Consider the following 17781-nt stretch of genomic DNA (forward strand, 5'->3'; position numbering starts at 1 on the left):
TGATACGGTGAGGCATGACTTAGGATGCGTGGCTTAGAAAAGTAGGCTTCAAGGCAAGGGCGTAATTGATATGTGGAGCTTGTTCAAGGAGCAAGTGTCCTTGATAAGTATGTACCTGTCAGGCAGGGAGGAAAGGGTCATGTGAGGGAGCCGTGGTTTAATAAGAAATTGGAATCCCTTGTTAAAGGGAAGAGGGCGACCTATGTAAAGATGAGGCGTGAAGGTTCAATTGGGGCGATTGAGAGTTATAAGGTAGCCAGGAAGGATCTGAAGAGAGAGCTAAGAGCAGCAAGGAGGGGACATGAAAAGTCCTTAGTTGGTAGGATTAGGGAAAACCCAAAGGCTTTCTATAGGTATGTCAGGAATAAGAGAATGACTAGGGTAGGAATAGGTTCAGTCAAGGATAGTAGTGGGAAGTTGCGTTTGGAGGCTGAAGAGATTGGGGAGACACTGAATGAATACTTTTCGTCAGTATTCACTCAGGAACAGGACATTGTTGCCGATGTGAACACTGAGTCACAATTAATTAGAATGGACGGCTTTGAGGTATGCAGGGAAGAGGTGTTGGAAATTCTGGAAAGGGTGAAAATAGATAAGTCCCCTGGGCCTGATGGCATTTATCCTAGGATTCTCTTGGAAGTAAGGGAGGAGATTGCAGAGCCATTGGCCTTGATTTTTATGTCCTCGTTGTCGACAGGAATAGTGCCAGAAGACTGGAGGATAGCAAATGTGGTTCCCTTGTTCAAGAAGGGGAGTAGGGATAACCCTAGTAACTATAGGCCGGTGAGCCTCACTTGTGTTGTGGGCAATTCTTAGAGAGAATTGTAAGGGATAGGATTTATGAACATCTGGATAGGAATAATGTGATCAAGGATAGTCAGCATGGTTTTGTGAAGGGCAGATCGTGCCTCACAAACCTTATTGAATTCTTTGAGAAGGTGACTAAGGAGGTGGACGAGGGTAAAGTGGTAAATGTGGTGTATATAGATTTTAGTAAGGCGTTTGATAAGGTTCCCCATGGTAGGCTACTGCAAAAAATATGGAGGTATGGCATTGACGGTGAGTTGGAGGTTTGGATTAGGAATTGGCTGGCTGGAAGAAGACAGAGGGTAGTAGTTGATGTAAAGGTTCATCTTGGAGTGCAGTTACTAGCGGTGTTCCGCAAGGATCTGTTTTGGGACCATTGCTGTTTGTCATTTTTATAAATGACCTGGAGGAGGGGCTAGAAGGTTGGGTGAGCAAGTTTGCGGATGATACGAAAGTCGGAGGAGTTGTTGACAGTGAGGAAGGATGTGTCAGGTTACAGCGGGATATAGATAAGCTGCAGAGCTGGGCTGAAAGGTGGCAAATGGAGTTCAATGTAGCTAAGTGTGAGGTGATTCACTTTGGTAAGAGTAACAAAAAGATGGGGTACTGGGCTAATGGTCGGATACTTGGTAGTGTGGATGAGCAGAGGGATCTTGGTGTCCATGTACACAGATCTCTGAAAATTGCCACCCAGGTAAATAGTGCAATGAAGAAGGCATATGGCGTACAGGCTTTTATTGTTAGAGGAATTGAGTTCCGGAGTCCTGAGGTCATGTTGCAGTTGTATAAGACTCTGGTGCGGCCGCATCTGGAATATTGTGTGCAGTTTTGGTCGCCATACTATAGGAAGGATGTGGAGGCACTGGAACGGGTGCAGAGGAGGTTTACCAGGATGTTGCCTGGTATGGTAGGAAGATCGTATGAGGAAAGGCTGAGGCACTTGGGGTTGTTTTCATTGGAGAAAAGAAGGTTTAGGGGTGACTTGATAGAGGTGTACAAGATGATTAGGGGTTTAGATAGGGTTGACAGTGAGAACCTTTTTCCACGTATGGAGTCAGCTATTACGAGGGGGCATAGCTTTAAAATAAGGGGTGGTAGGTATAGGACAGATGTTAGGGGTAGATTCTTTACTCAGCGAGTCGTGAGTTCATGGAATGCCCTGCCAGTAGCAGTGGTGGACTCTCCCTCTTTATGGGCATTTAAACGGGCATTGGATAGGCATATGGAGGATAGTGGGCTAGTGTAGGTTAGGTGGGCTTGGATCGGCGCAACATCGAGGGCCAAAGGGCCTGTACTGCGCTGTATTTTTCTATGTTCTATGTTTTAATTCCGTAAGTTTTAGAATACTCATGGACAAAGACGAGAGTGGTCCTTAACAAAATGTGCTAAACTGGGGGAAGGCCAACTATAGCAAAATTTGGCAGGAGCTCAGGAATGTGGATTGGGAGCAGCTGTTTGAAGGGAAACCCACATTCAATATGTGGGAGGCTTTTAAAGAGAGGTTGATTAGATTTCAGGTCAGACAGGCTTCTGTGAAAATGAGGGATAGAAATGGCAAGGTTAGGGAACCATGGATGACATGACAATAGTGAGACGAGTTAAAAGGATAAAGGAAGCGTACATAAGGTCTAGGCGACTGCAAACAGAAGAAGCTTTGGAAGAATATCGGGAATGTCCGACCAATCTGAAACAAGGAATGCAGAGGACTAAAAGGGGCCACGAAATATCTTCAGTAAACAGGGTTAAGAAAAATCCCAAAGCCTTTTATTCATGTATAAGGAGCAAGAGGGTAATGAGAAAAAGGGTTGACCCACTCAAGGACAAAGGAGGAAAGTTATGCGTGGAGTCAGAGAAAATGGAGGAGTTTCTTAATGAGAACTTTGCATCAGTATTCACCGAGGAGAGGGACATGATGGATGTTGAGGCTAGGGATAGATATTTGATTACTCTAGTTCAAGTCGGCATAAGGAGGGAGGAAGTGATGGGTATTCTAAAAGGGATTAGGATGGACAATTCCCCAGGTCTGGATGGGACCTATTCCAGGTTACTGAGGGAAGCAAGAGAGGAAATAGCTGGGGCTTTAACAGATATCTTTGCAGCATCCTTGAACATGGGTGAGGTCCCGGAGGCATGGAGAATTGCTAATGTTGTCCCCTTGTTTAAGAAGGGTAGCAGGGATAATCCAGGTAATTATACATCAGTGAGCCTGAGGTAGGGAAGCTGCTGGAGAAGATACTGAGGGACAGGATCTATTTACATTTGGAACAAATTGGGCTTATCAGTGATAGGCAACATGGTTTTGAGCAGGGAAGGTCATGTCTTACCAAATTAATAGGATTCTTTGAGGAAGTGATAAAGTTGATTGATGAGGGAAGGGCTGTAGATGTCATATACATGGACTTGAGTAAGACGTTTGATAAGGTTCCCATGGTAGGTTGATGGAGAAAGTGAAATCGCATGGGGTCCAGGGTGTACTAGCTAGATGGATAGAGAACTGACTGGGCAACAGGAGACAGAGAGTAGTAGTGGAAGGGAGTTTCGCAAAATGGAGAGCTGTGACCCGTGGCGTCCAACAGGGATCCGTGCTGGGGTCACTGTTTTTTGTGGTACACATAAATGATCTGGAGGAAGGTGTAGGTGGTCTGATTAGCAAGTTTGCAGATGACACTAAGATTGGTGGAGTAGCAGATAGTGAAGGAGACTTTCAGAGAATGCAACAGAATATAGATAGATTGGAGAGATGGGCAGAGAAATGGCAGATGGGGTTCAATCTGGGCAAATGTGAGGTGATGCATTTTAGAAGATCCAATTCAAGAGCAAACTTTAAGGTAAGTGGAAAAGCCCTGGGAAAAATTGATGTACAGAGAGATCTGGGTGTTCAGGTCCATTATACCCTAAAGATGGCAATGCAGGTTGATAGAGTGGTCAAGGCAGCATACGGCATGCTTTCCTTCATCTAACGGGGTATTGAGTACAAGAGTTGGCAGGTCATGTTCCAGTTGTACAAGACTTTGGTTTGGCCACATTTGGAATACTGTGTACAGTTCTGGTCGGCACATTACCATAAGAACCTGGATGCTCTGGAGACAGTGCAGATGAGGTTCACCAGAATGTTGCCTGGTATGGAGGGTGCTCGCTATGAAGAGAGGTTAAGTAGATTAAGATTATTTTCATGAGAAAGGTGGAGGTTGAGGGGGGACCTGATTGTGGTCTACAAAATGATTAGACGTATAGACAGGGTGGATGGAAAGAAGCTTTTTCCCAGAGTGGGAAACATTACTAGGGGTCATGACTTCAAAGTGAGTGGGGAAATGTTTAGGGGTGATATTCATGAAACATTCTTTACACAGAGGGTGATGGCTGTCTGGAACGCGTTGCCAGCAGAGGTGTAGAGGTGGGTACAATAGCATCATTGAAGATGTATCTAGACAGATACATGAATGGGCAGAGAGCAGAGGGATATAGGTCATCGGAAAATAGACAGCAGGTTTAGATAGAGGATCTGGATCGGCACAGGCTTTTAGGGCCGAAGGGCCTGTTCCTGTGTTATAATTTTCTTTGTTTTTTGTATATGGAGAAGATACGGTGGGAGATAGAAGTGGGTATGGGTGGGGGAACGTAAGGAGTAAACGATAGGTGGGCAGAGAGCCCAGAGAGAGAGAGAAGAGCAGTTGGACAGACAAAGGAGTGGATAACGATCTGGCTGGGAGGGTGAATAGCTGTTAATGGAGAATGTTAGTGGCTAACAATGGGTAGTGTGTAATGGCAGACGATGTGATAACAGGGCCTGGTGTGTGGGTTAGGAGGTAGGACATGGGAGAGTTCAGACTCTAAAGTTATTAAACTTATTGAACACAGTGGCTCAGCAGTTAGCACTGCTGCCTCACAGCACCAGGGACCTGGATTTGATTCCAGCCTTGGTCAACTATCTGTGTGGAGTATGGACATTCTCCCCATGTCTGCGTGGGTTTCCTCCCACAATCAAAAGATGTGCAGGTTAGATGGATTGGCCATGCTAAATTGCTCATAATGTTCAGGGATGTGTTGGTGAGGTGCATCAGTTAACAGAAGTGTAGAGTAACAGGATAGGGGAATGGTTCTGGGGTGGGATACTCTTCGGAGGGTCAGTGTGGACTCGTTGGCCAATATGGTGCGTTTCCACACTGGGATTCTATGATTCTCAGAACTCGCGGAAAATGAGGTACTGTTCTTCCAGCTTGCACTGAGCTTCACTGGAGCACTGCAGCAAACCCGAGACAGTGATGTTGGCCAGGGAACAGGGCGGGGCAGGCAGCTGGAAGCACAAGGCTTTTTTTTGCGGGCAGAATGTTGATGTTCTGCAAAGTGGTTCCCCCAGTCTTTATTTCACCCAGTGTAGAGGAGACCACATTGTGAGCAGCATTGTAGAACAGATTGTGGGAAGTATATGTAAAGTGCTCCTTCCCCTGGAAGGTGTATTTGGGCCCTTGGATACTGAGGAGGGAGGAGGGAATTGGGCAGATGTTACACCTTCAGTGATTGCAAGGGAAGGTGTCATGGGGCTGTGTGGGGGTCTGTTGGGGGTGAAGGAAGAGTGGACTAGGGTGTCCTGGAGGGAATGGTCCCTGTGGGAGGCAGACAAGGGAGGGGAGGGGAAAATGTGTCTGGTGATAACATCTCGTTGATGGCAGCTGATGATCTTCTGGATGTGGATGCTGGTGGGATGGTAGGTTAGGACAAGGAGAACCCTATCACATTTGTGGAAAGGAGACGAGGAGGTGAGGGCAGAGGTCCAGGAGATGGTTTGGACCCGGTTGAGAGTCCTGTCAACCATGGTGCTGGGGAATCCTCATTTGAGGAAGAAAGTGGATATTTCAGAGGGTCCCTTGTTTGAGTTGGCCTCATCAGAACATATGTGACGGAGTCAGGGGAACTGGGAGCCCTGAGACCATCTTGGTGGGGGATGGACATGTAAAGGGATTACACAACCATGAGAAAAGGGAGCAGGCTGGAACCCACAAATGAGAAATTCCGAAAGTGGGATAAAGTGTTGGGAGAATCACGAATACACGTGGGGCAGGACTGGGCCAGGACAGAAAAAACTCAGTCAAAGTAGGAAGAGCTGAGTACTGTGAGGCAGGAACAATGGGTCTGCCTGGGCAGTCCTGTTTGTGGATTTTAGGAAGGAGGTAGAAGTGAGGGCGGGGCTGAGGAACTATCAGCTCGAAGGCAGTGGTGGGGGCGGGGAGGGGTGTTGGCGGTGCAGCGGTGGCGGGGTGGAGAGATCACTGGATCAAATGAGGTCAGTCACTGTGGTCCATACAGTGGCCTGAAGTTCCATGGTGGGGTGGTGGTCCAGGAGGAGATAGGAGGAGGTATCTGAGAGCTGGTGCTCAGCCTCTGTGATGTACGGGGCAGTACGTCAGACTACAACAGCACCCCCTCATCAGCACAGGCTTAATAACACACTCAGGGCTGGACCTCACCACACGGTGTGCAGCCAGTTCGAAGGGAGACAGATGGGATTGGGCGAGGGTGAGAAGCTGAGGCGACCAATGTCACATCGATAGTTCTCAATGTGTCGGTTGAGTGTCGGTCAAAGGCCAGAGGGAGGGGTCCAGGTGGAGGGATAGTGTTAGAGCTGGGTGAAGGGATCTGTATGACAGAGAGTGGACTCTTGCCCAAAGAAATGAGGATGGAGGAGAAGATGGCAGAAGAGGAGTTTGACGTTATGTCGTGCCCAAAGTTCATTAAAGGTGGGGAATCAGAGGGACCACTGTAGCTGTCTGGACTCAATATTGAGTTTAATAATTTTAGGGCCTGAAAGTTTCCGTGTCCTAGCCCCCTACCCCCACACACCAGGCCTTGTTATCACACAGTCTGCTATTACACACAACCCATTGTTAGCCACTAACAGTCCCCATTAACAATGATTCACCCTCCAAGCCAGACCGTGATCCACTCTTTTGTCGGTCTAACTGTTCTCTTGCTCTCTTTGGGCTCGATCCCCTGCCTATTGTTTACCCCTTACCCCCTCTTCTGCATATAAGCCGACATTTTCTGAGCTCATCAGACCTGAAATGTTAACTCTGGTTTCTCTCCACAAATGTCGCCAGATCTGCTGAGTCTTTCCAACAATTTCTGTTTTTCTTTCTGATTTACAGTATCTGCAGTTCTTTTGGTTTTTATATTTATTGTCAATTTTAGTGGACGAATCAACAAAGTTCCCTGTTTTAGGGTTAGATTAGATCCCCTACAGTGTGGAAACAGGCCCTTCGGTCCAACAAGTCCACACCGACCCTCCGAAGAGTAACCCGCCCAGACCCATTTCCCGCTGACTAATGCACCTGGCACTATGGGCAATTTAGCATGGCCAATTCACCTAACCTGCACATGATTAGATTAGATTAGATTACTTACAGTGTGGAAACAGGCCCTTCAGCCCAACAAGTCCACACCAACGCTCTGAAGAGCAACCCACCCAGCCCCATTCACCTATATTTACCCCTTCACCCAACGCTATGGGCAATTTAGCATTGCCAATTCACCTGTCCTGCTCATTTTTGGATTGTGGGAGGAAACCGGACCACCTGAAGGAAACCCACGCAGACGCGGGGACAATGTGCAAACTCCACACAGACAGTTGCCTGAGGTGGGAATTGAACCCGGGTCTCTAGCGCTGTGAGGCAACAGTGCTAACCAATTGCCACTGTGCCACCCAACTCTTTAGATTGTGGGAGGAAACTGGAGCACCCGGGAGGGGACCCACGCAGACACCGGGAGAACGTGCAAACTCCACACAGACAGTCGTCCGAGGCTAGAATCGAACCTAGGTTCCTGGTGCTGTGAGGCAGCAGTGCTAACCACAGAGCTACCATGCTGGCCCTATTAATTAGATTAAATTAGAACAATACAATAAGGTGACTGCAGGTGATTGCTTCAGTTAGACAGGGCACTGGTGAGACTGTATCTGGAGTGTGGTGTACAGTACTGGTCACTGTACTTATGGAAGGATGTTAATGTGTTGGAAACAGTTCAGAGAAGGTTTGCTAGACTAACCCCTGGAATGAGTGGATTGCCTTATGACGAAAGGTTAGTCTGGCTAGGCCTGTATCCTCTGGATTTTAGAAAAGTAAGAGATGACTGAATTTTTTTTTATTCATTTGTGGGATGTGGGTGTCGCTGGCTGGGCAAGCATTTATTACCCATCCCTAGTTGCCCCTTGAGAAGATGTGGGTGAGCTGCCTTCTTGAACCGCTGCAGTCCACCTGCTGTGAGTTGACCCACAATACCCTTAGGGAGGGAGCTCCAGGAGTTTGACCCAGTGATAGTGAAGGAAAGGTGGTATATTTCCAAGTCGGGATGGTGAGTGGCTTGAAGGTGGTGGTGTTCCCATGTATCTGCTGCCCTTGTCTTTCTAGATAGAAGTGGTCATGGGTTTGGAAGGTGCTGTCTAAACGTCTTTGATGAATTTCTGCAGTCCATCTTGTAATAGTACACTCTGCTGCTACCAAGCGTCGGTGATGGAAGGAGTAGATGTGGTGTCAATCAAGTGAACTTCTTTCTCTTGGATGGTGTTATGGACTAGGCCAGATCCCCTCAAATCATTTCGAGAAAGTAGCCCGGACTCTAACTTTCCTAGTTGCTTTAAGCAGGTGTGAGTGGATATTTCAGGAATGATGCAGCTGGTCAAACCATTTAGTTTTAAACAAAGAATTTGTTTGCAGGATTACTGAATGAAACACAAACAAAAGGGAACAGAATATAGAATATAGATTGACGTCACCTATTCACAAACCCAACAGAGTGTCCCAACTTAATGATACTCTTCAAACTTCTTGCAATAATCCCCATAAACACCCTTTGACACAAAATGGTAAAATCAAACCCAGTGTCTTACAGGAGAGAGAGAGAGAGAGTGAGAGAGAGAGAGAGATGGCAGAGAGATTCAGCGTAGAGCACCTTCTTCCATGTCGCTGTTTGAGGTAGCAGCCTCAAAACTGACTGATTCCATTCTAAAACCAAACCCAACCAGAAAAAAAACCAAGCTCGGAGAACGGGTCACTACCCCTTCAATGAACAACTGATAGCTATAATCAAATTGGTCTTAAAACTTATCCAAGCCAGATCACCCAGCAACTCTGAATTTATGACCCCTCTGAAAAAAAAATGAAGAACAACATAACCTTGTTAAAGGAGCAGCATCTACACAATGGGGTCAAACTCCTTGAGTGTTGTTGGACCTGCATCTATCCAGGCAAGCAGGGAGTATTCCATCACACTCCTAACTTGTGCCTTGTTGATGGTGGACAGGCTTTGGAGGATCAGGAGGTGAGTTACTCACTGCAGTATTGCCAGCTTCAATTAAATTGAAACATTTAAGATCTTGAGAGGACCTGACTGGGTGAATGATGGAACAAACATGTGTACCAAATGACCCAGTCCTGTTCGTATATTCCAGTGTCGAAAGGATGTTTCCTGCTGTGGGAAAATCACAAACTAGGTGTCATTGTTTAAAAATAAGGAAGTTCCCACTTCAAACAGTGTTGTAAATTTTGGAATTCCCTTCCTCAAATGGCAGTAACTGCAGAATCTTTAAATATTTTTAAGGCAGAGGTAAACAGATTTGTGATGACAAAGGGGGTGAAAGATTACCGGGTGATAAGCAGGAGTGGAGAATTTATGTTAAAATCCGATCGGCTGGGTCTTATTGAACTGGGGACCAGGTTCGAAGGAATCGGTCGCCTGTTCTTCTTCCTTGTCTGTACGTTTCAAGGTCACTACTTCGTCTGAAGAGGCATCCCTCAGACTGTGGCCAATCACACTCCGAGACTGCGCAGGAACCTTCAAGTTAAACAGTAATCTCCAGAACAATGCAACAAGTGACTCCAGAGAAAATTATCCCTGGATGTAGAAAAGGCCATTCCTTAGCAACTTCTGTTTTTCCCCTTCTGTGGGGCAGCAGCATTAGAGACGATAGTGGAAAAAATGTGGTTTGGCCACCCTGAGATTGTCTAGTCAGGTTAGACAGTTCTGTGTTCATTTACGGAGATTTGTCAGGAAGTGCAACAATGCGATACTGGATGTGCTGGTGACTAGGTGGGACACTTTGCGGTGGGAGGTCTTGGGATGAGATCCACTGAGGTTGCATACACATTGACCCTTTTGAAAGTGTATACACTCAAAGCCCCATAAAAGAAGCCTATAAAAAGCATCCTATCCGAATGCATCACAGCTTGGTACAGCAACTGCTCTGCCCATGACAGAGAGCTGTGAACACAGCCCAGTCTATCATGATAATCAGCCTTCCATCCACTGACTCCATCTACACTTTCCACTGCCTCGGGAAAGCAGCCAGAATTACCAAAGATGCCTCCCACCCCGGTTATACTCTCTTCTACTCTCTTCCATCGGGCAGAAGATACAAAAGTTTGAAAACACTTACCAGCAGATTTAAGAACAACTTCTTCCCTGCTGTTATCAGACTTATGAATGGACCTCTCTTATATTAGAATTGATCTTTCTCTGCACTTTCTCTGTAGCTGTAACACTGTATTCTACGTTCTGTTCTATTACCCTGATGTATTTATGTAAGGTATGATTTGTCTGGATAGCACACAAAACACTGCTTTTCACTGTATCTTGGTACATGTGACAACGATGAAACAAATCAAATGAAAACAAATACTCTGAGACAACTTAGCTCTGCACCACAACATGAAACAAACGAGGGTGTAGCAGGCATAAGCTGCAATGGTTGGGTGTTGTAAGGGAATGATTAGCCAGGCTAAAAGATCGATTCCAGTGCTTGATGTCTGCTTTCACTCTGTCCAGGAGAGAACCTGCAGCTTTCAAAGTTATTGCCTCGTCCAATGAACTGAATTCATTCAAAACTCAGGGGCATTTTTTAAGATGAGAGGAGAAAGATTTAAAAAGTACAGATAGTGGTTTGTGTGTTTAATGAACTGCCAGAGGAAGTTGGGGAAGCACTTTGAATTACAATGTTTAAAAGACATTTGAATAAGTTCATGAGTAGCAAAGGTTGGGAGGGACATGGGCCAGGAGCAGGTAGGTGGGACTACTAGTTTGGGACTATGGTCATCAAGGACTAGTTGGACCGAAGGGTCTGTTTCCATGCTGGGTGACTCTATGACTCCAGTTTAAAGAAGAATCTCCCCAGTATTCCACATCTATCACAGCAGCCTTGGGATGGATCTTGAGCATGAGATTTCTTGTGTCTGAATGTCAGATCTGTAGACTGAACCTGTTCCCTCTGTGTCTATGCAATAATTTCAGGCTGCATTCTGTGGTGAACCATGTTCCTGTTTCTATCCTGACCCCCCACTCACCACCATTGAAGTGTCGGTTGGGATGTGGCTTACCATTAGACCAATGGCACACCCTCAATTAGTTGAGCACTCGCTGTGGTCTGGGAGGGCTGCAGAGTCCTACAGCAAGCTGGTGATGATGACGTGGGGCTGGACAATACAAAATGACGCTGTGGGTGGAGGGAGAGCAGACTAGAAAAGACGACATTTTACAGAACCATACAATTACGACAGAGCAGAACCAGGCCATTCAGCCTGCACCAGCTCCGTTACTTGGTGCAAGGCTCCTGCCTTTTCCCCATTTCACTGCACACTATTTTTATCCAATGGTTCTCGAATGCTTCCATGCCTCCACCCCATTTCAAACTCTAACGACTCACCGAGTTACTTTTCACACATCAGCCTTGCTTCATCTACACCACACTTGGAGATACTACACCAGACATTACGTTATACACTACACTAGAGGAGAACTTCACCAAATCTTGACAGCACACAGTCTGAGCATGTGAAGAACATAAATTAATCCTTACCTCGTGTATCTATAAGTTATAGTCTGGTCTGTTTATGATTCCCATGTCCTGTGGTATTTAAGGTTTATGTCCAATAAATAATGTTACTTTGCTAAAGCTGAAGACAGTTCTTGCCTTTGTTTCTTCCTTGACCTGTGTGTCTGGAATGCAGCCTCCTAGCATGGCATCAAACCACACAATAAAAATCAGGGGGAAGGTGAAAGGGGGGCTATGTGACCAGGGGTGGGTGGGGTTGATGCTGATGGGCACGGAGAACCACCTATCTCAAAAGAGGATCCTGCACCCTTTCCCTACCAGATGCAAGCTTACCTAGTGAAAGTTGCCAGGTCCCTCACTTGGCCTGACCTTCTCCTAGAGGGGGGTAAAACAATGCTGGATAAGGGGATCAATTAGCCCCAGGGCAGGTGAGCTGTCTGACATCTCCGGTATACACACCCCACCTCCATAAAATAGGAGATGTGTGCAGGGGTGAATGGGTGGAGCACATGCAGCACTCTAAACCACTCCCCCCACAGCTCATTGCCAACGGGGGCCAGGATGTCCAGTCATTTGGGTTGGTCTGAGCAGAATTGCACTGAATTTAAACAAGGAAAAGTTAATGTTAAGAATTAACCATTTCCATAGGCTGTAGATCTGAGTAAATTGGGAGGAATTTACTTTTATTGTGACAAGGGTCATGTGGTAAAGAGGGTAATTAGTTAGTGGTTTTTGTCAGTACAGGTGAATTTATTTCAGTTTTATGTTCTAAAATATCCAATGACATTGGTGGGTGGCACGGTGGCACAGTGGTTGTGGGCAGCACTGCTGCCTCACAGCGCCAGAGACCCGGGTTCAATTCCCGCCTCAGGTGACTCTCTGTGTGGAGTTTGCACATTCTCCCCGTGTCTGCGTGGGTTTCCTCCGGGTGCTCCGGTTTCCTCCCACAGTCCAAAAATGTGCAGGTTAGGTGAATTGGCCATGCTAAATTGCCCGTAGTGTTAGGTAAGGGGTAGATGTAGGGGTATGGGTGGGTTGCGCTTCGGCGGGTTGGTGCGGACTTGTTGCACCAAAGGGCCTGTTTTCACACTGTAATTAATCTAATCTAAAAGACGTTGTTATAGCTCCATTGATGTTTTGTGAAAAAGATGATCAGGTCTGGCCTTGTAGCATCTACCCTTAGAAAATGCCAACTCATTTAAATTTCTGCAGCGCGGACCCAAGCTCACTCCTATTTGTACATCATCACTGTTCTCACTGGCCTCCAGTAGTTCCCAGTCAAGTCTCATCCTCTTGTTCACTCCCTTCCTAAACCCCAGGAACTTCTCCTCAGCCTTACAACCTGCCGAAAACATCAGCACCTCTCTAGTTCTGGCCTGTTAGAGTCATAGAGTTGTACAGAATGGAAACAGACCCTTCGGTCCAACTTGTCCAGGCCCCGGTGTAAAGACCTGGTCTATTTACCCTATCCATGACCCTCATGACTTTATAAACCTCTATAAGGCCATCCCTCAGCTTTCAGGGGAAATAGCCCCAGCCCATTTTGTACATCCCCTATTTTAATCTGTCCAACCATTGGGCGCTGTGTATTCAGCTGTCTGGGCCCGAAGATCTGGAATTGTCTTCCGAAAATTCTCTGCTTCTCTTTCCCCCTACATATGTTGCTTAAAACCCACCTCTTTGACCACACACCTCTTTTCCTGGTCTCTTATCTCCTGATGTGTTTTCATGTCAAATTTTGTTTTGTAATATTGCTGTGAACATGGCAGACTCAGCGTTTCATTATCTAAACACAAAAGCAAAATAATCCTACAAACATGAAATAAGAAAAGAGATTGGAGGAAATATTCAGTAGGTCTGGCAGCCTCTGTGGGGAGAGAAACAGAGTTCATGGTTCAGACTGATGACCTCATGTCAAAGTCCATATGACCACATTTGTTTTGTTGTTGATTGATTAAAGGATCAGTTCCATAATAATTATTCTATTTTGCTTTTTACAGATGACTTTGTACCTGAAATCGTAAACTCCATTTGTGCAAAAAGTATTTCTGAGGATCTGAAGAAAAAGTTTGCTTTCCTTCCAGGTGAACTTTTTAACTCCGTTTGACCTGTCTCCTAAAATTAATTTGATACCAGGCTCTCAAGCTCTTCGCTATTGTTTCAAAAGCTGATACTGGCCAGTGTTGGAGATCAGTAACTCATCAATAATAAGTTAACAGTAGTTATTAAAGCATGATGATGGTGAGGAATGTCAAAGCAATTGGTGATTAATGTGCTTTATCAGTTTACACAATCAAATTGGGTTTCACTGCATCATATTCTTCTGAAACAAAACCATTCTCGCTGTGACAGCTTCACTTCTTCAGAGGGTGAAGTGGTTCTTGAAACTGACTTTCACATTCTTCAGAATTGGCCGAGTCCATATCCGCATTCAAGTTTTATAAAAATAACCAAAATGAATGCAGTGAAAACAGCCCCAGCCTGTTCAGCCTCTCCCTATAGCTCAAACCTTCCAACCCTGGCAACATCCTTGTAAATCTTTTTGGAACCCTTTAAAGTTGAACAACATCCTTCCAATAGCAGGGAGACCAGAATTGCACACAGTATTCTAAACATGTCCTATCTAAAGCTCTATAAAACTGCAACATAACTTGCCAATTTTTCTACTGTATGTCCCAACTGATGAAGGCAAGCATGCTCTATGCCTTCTTGACCACTTTATTCACTTGAGTTGCCACCTTCAGGGAACTTTAGGCCTGGATGCCTTAATCCCTCTGTATATTCACGCTACTAAGTATTGTGCCATTTACTGTATACTTCCCTCTTGCATTACATCTCCAAAAATGCATCACCTCTTATTTGTCTGGATTGAACACCATCTTTTCTTCACTTAACTCTATCCTGTATAACCTGCTGTATCCTCTGGTAATCCTCCTTATTACCAGCAGACCCCCCAATCTTTGTGTCATCTGCAAACACACTAATCAGATCACCTACTTTCTCCTCCAAATCTTTTACATATATTACAAACAAGTGATCTTTTTCCCAAATGTGAGTGAAGGAACAGGAGGAGGCTATTCAGCCCCTCAAGCCTGCATCACCATTCAATACGATCATGGTTGATCTCATCTCAGCCTCAACTCCATTTCCTGCCCGCTCTCCATAATCCTAAAACCTATTACTCATTAAAAATATATTTCTTTAAATTTACTCAATGTCCTAGCATCCACCACACTCTGAGGAAGTGAATGCCACAGATTTAGGACCCTTTGAGAGAAGTAATTTCTCCTCATCTCTATTTTAAATCTGCTCCCTCTTTTCCTGAAACTGTGACCACTCCCATGAGGAAAGATCCACGCTGTATCTACTTTGTCAAGCCCCTTTAGCATCTTATGGGTCTCAATTTGATCTCCTTTCATTCTTCTAAATCCCAGAGACTATAGGTCTAAACAATTAATCTCTCAAAGGATTTGAGAAACTTCCTTTTGTCAATCACTGGCTGATAATTTCCTGCTCTCTGTCTCCCACCTTTCCCCTATCGACTGGGAACATTCCAGAACCCAGTGGAATACAAAGATTATAACAAGTGCATCGACAATCTGTGTGGCACTTCTTTTAAGATCTTTGGTTGCAATCCATCTGGTTTTGGGGATTTATCTGCCTTTAAGTTTCATAGTTTTCACAACCTTTCCCAACCTAATGATGGTGATTGCTTTAAGTTCATTTCTCCTTATCACCCCTGATTTTCCGTTATCTTTGGCAAGTTTTCTAAGCCTTCTACAGTAAAGACAGAGACAAAATATTTGTTCAAAATATCCACTATGCTTTTGATTTCCAGTGTCAATTCCCAGACTTACTCTTGGGGGAACTGACACTTGGTTTAGTCAATCTTCTCCTATTCAGATAGTTGTAGAAACCCTTACTATCTATTTTTATGTTACTAGCCAGCTTTCTCTCATACTCTGCTTTCTGCTTCTTAATTTTCTTTTTAATCTTTTAATGTTTCTTAAAGTTTGCCAAATGATCTGAACTACTGCTAATCTTGGTGGATTTTTACACTGTTGCTTTCAATGCTATCTTTAACTTCTTTATTTAGTCATGGATAATGTATCCTTCACAAATAGCCTTTTACTTTCTTTGGGATAATCTTTTATTAAAGATTATATATTTCCAATATATTTCCAGTGATATATTTCCAAGTCAGGATGGTGAGTGGCTTGGAAGGAAACTTGCAGGGGGTGGTGTTCCCATGTATCTGCTGCCTTTATCCTTCTAGAAGGTAATTGTGGGGTGGTGGGGTTTATTCATTCGAGAGTTATTAAATATCCCTGCAAATGTCTGCCATTGAAACATTACTGAATCATCTTTTAACTTAGTTTCCCAGCTCATCTCTGCCATCGTAACAAACTTACCTGTATTTAGGTTGAACACACTGGTCACAGACCCAGACTTCTCTTTGTCAAGCTGAGCATGGGAGGTCGAGTTGAGTTTAAGAGGGAATCGAATGACATGGAGCTTGGGCAGCTCATGTCCTGGGTTAGATCCAAATTACACATAATTCCATTGACCATACAGCACAGAAACTGACCATTCAGATTTTAACGGTATGTTCCAAACCTGCCCCAATACTTCATCCCAAAGCATCATCATATCTTTCCATTCCTTTCTCCCTCGTGTTGTCATCCATCTTCCCCTTAAATATCTCTCAGCTCTTTGGCCGAATTGTGCTTTCCTAAACTCTTTACTGGATTGTACATAATGCTCTTTTTTAAAAAATCTCTCATGGGACATGGGCATCACTAGCTGGGCTATAATTTATTGTCCGTCCCTTGTTACCCGTGCGAAGGTGGAGGTCAACTGCTTCTTGATGCTGTAGGTAGACCCACAGTGCAGGTGGAGAAGGAGTTCCAGGTTTTGATCCAGTGACAGTGAAGGAACAGCGATATATTTCCAAGTCAGGATGGTGAGTGGCTTGGAAGGAAACTTGCAGAGGGTGGTGTTCCCATGTATCTGCTGCCTTTATCCTTCTAGAAGGTAATTGTGGGATGGTGGGGTTTATTCATTTGTGGGATGTAGGTGTTGCTGGTTGGGCCAGAGTTATTGCTTATCCCCAGTTGCCTCTCAAGAAGGCGGTGGTGAGCTGCCTTCTTGAACTATTGCAGTCCACCTGCTGTGGGTTGACCCACAATGCCATTAGGGAGGGAATTCCAAGATTGTGATACCATGACAGTGAAGGATCAACAATAAATTTCCAAGTCGGGATGCTGAATGGCTTGGAGGGGAACTGAAGGCGGTTGTTCCCTTGTATCTGTTGCCCTCGTCCTTGTAGTAGGAAGCAGGTGTGGCTTGGAAAGTGCTGTCTGAGGGTCTTTGGTGAATCTCTGCAGTGCATCTGTAGATGTTACACACTGCTGCTACTGAGTGTCAGTGGGGGAGGGAGTGGATGTTTGTGGATGTGCCAGTCAAGAGGGCTGCTTTGTCCTGGATGGTGTCAAACTTCATGAGTGTTGTTGGAGCTGCACCCATTCAGGCAAGTGGGGAATATTCCATCACACTCCTGACTGGAGCCTTGTAGATGGTGGACAGGCTTTGGGGAATCAGGAGGTGAGTTACTCGCTGCAAGATTCCTAGCCTCTGACCTGCTGTAGTAGTGACTGTATTGATATAGCGACCTGTTGAGTTTCTGGTCAATGGTAATCACCACAGATGTTGATAGTGGGGGATTCAGTGATGGTTACACCTTTTAAAGTCAAGAGGTAGTGGTTAGACATAGTTTCTGTATGTACCCTATTGAAGCCCTTCACAATTTGAGAGACGTCCATAAGGTTCTTGCTGGTCTGTTATTATATTAAGGAAAGAGCCCCAGACTGTGCAGCAGTTCCTGAAGGGTATAAATCAGTATTGAGTGAGGTGTCGGTGATTATACGCACTGTGAAAAAGATTATAATTGACAAACCGGTGAGCAAAAGCAGCAAGATTTGTTGTAAATAGTTAAGTGGGGAAAGTAATTTCCCTCCAACTATTTGATGTTCCAGCAGAGCTCTTGTCACTTAAGCAATCACCGTTTTTCTGTTCTTAACAACGATAAGGCAGAGAATTCCGTCTAATTTACAGCACAGCCACAGGCCATTCAGCTCAGGCCGGTACCTGTCAGCATG

General features: G+C 45.1%; 1 protein-coding gene across 4 annotated transcripts in view; it reads left to right on the forward strand.

Annotated features, from left to right (window-relative positions):
• The window catches only part of mcf2a (MCF.2 cell line derived transforming sequence a), a 191729-nt gene that overhangs the window by 30778 nt on the left and 143170 nt on the right, over positions 1 to 17781 (forward strand). For all 4 annotated transcript variants that reach the window (XR_011964151.1, XR_011964152.1, XM_072595615.1 and 1 more), the window contains exon 2: positions 13624 to 13707. Coding sequence is in view for 2 of the 4 variants with exons in the window: in XM_072595615.1 (XP_072451716.1) it covers positions 13624 to 13707 (84 nt within the window). In the remaining 2 variants the exon portion in view is untranslated. The remainder of the gene's footprint in view (positions 1 to 13623; positions 13708 to 17781) is intronic.

This window comes from Chiloscyllium punctatum, chromosome 25, assembly GCF_047496795.1.
Source record: "Chiloscyllium punctatum isolate Juve2018m chromosome 25, sChiPun1.3, whole genome shotgun sequence".
Classification (NCBI taxonomy): domain Eukaryota; kingdom Metazoa; phylum Chordata; class Chondrichthyes; order Orectolobiformes; family Hemiscylliidae; genus Chiloscyllium; species Chiloscyllium punctatum.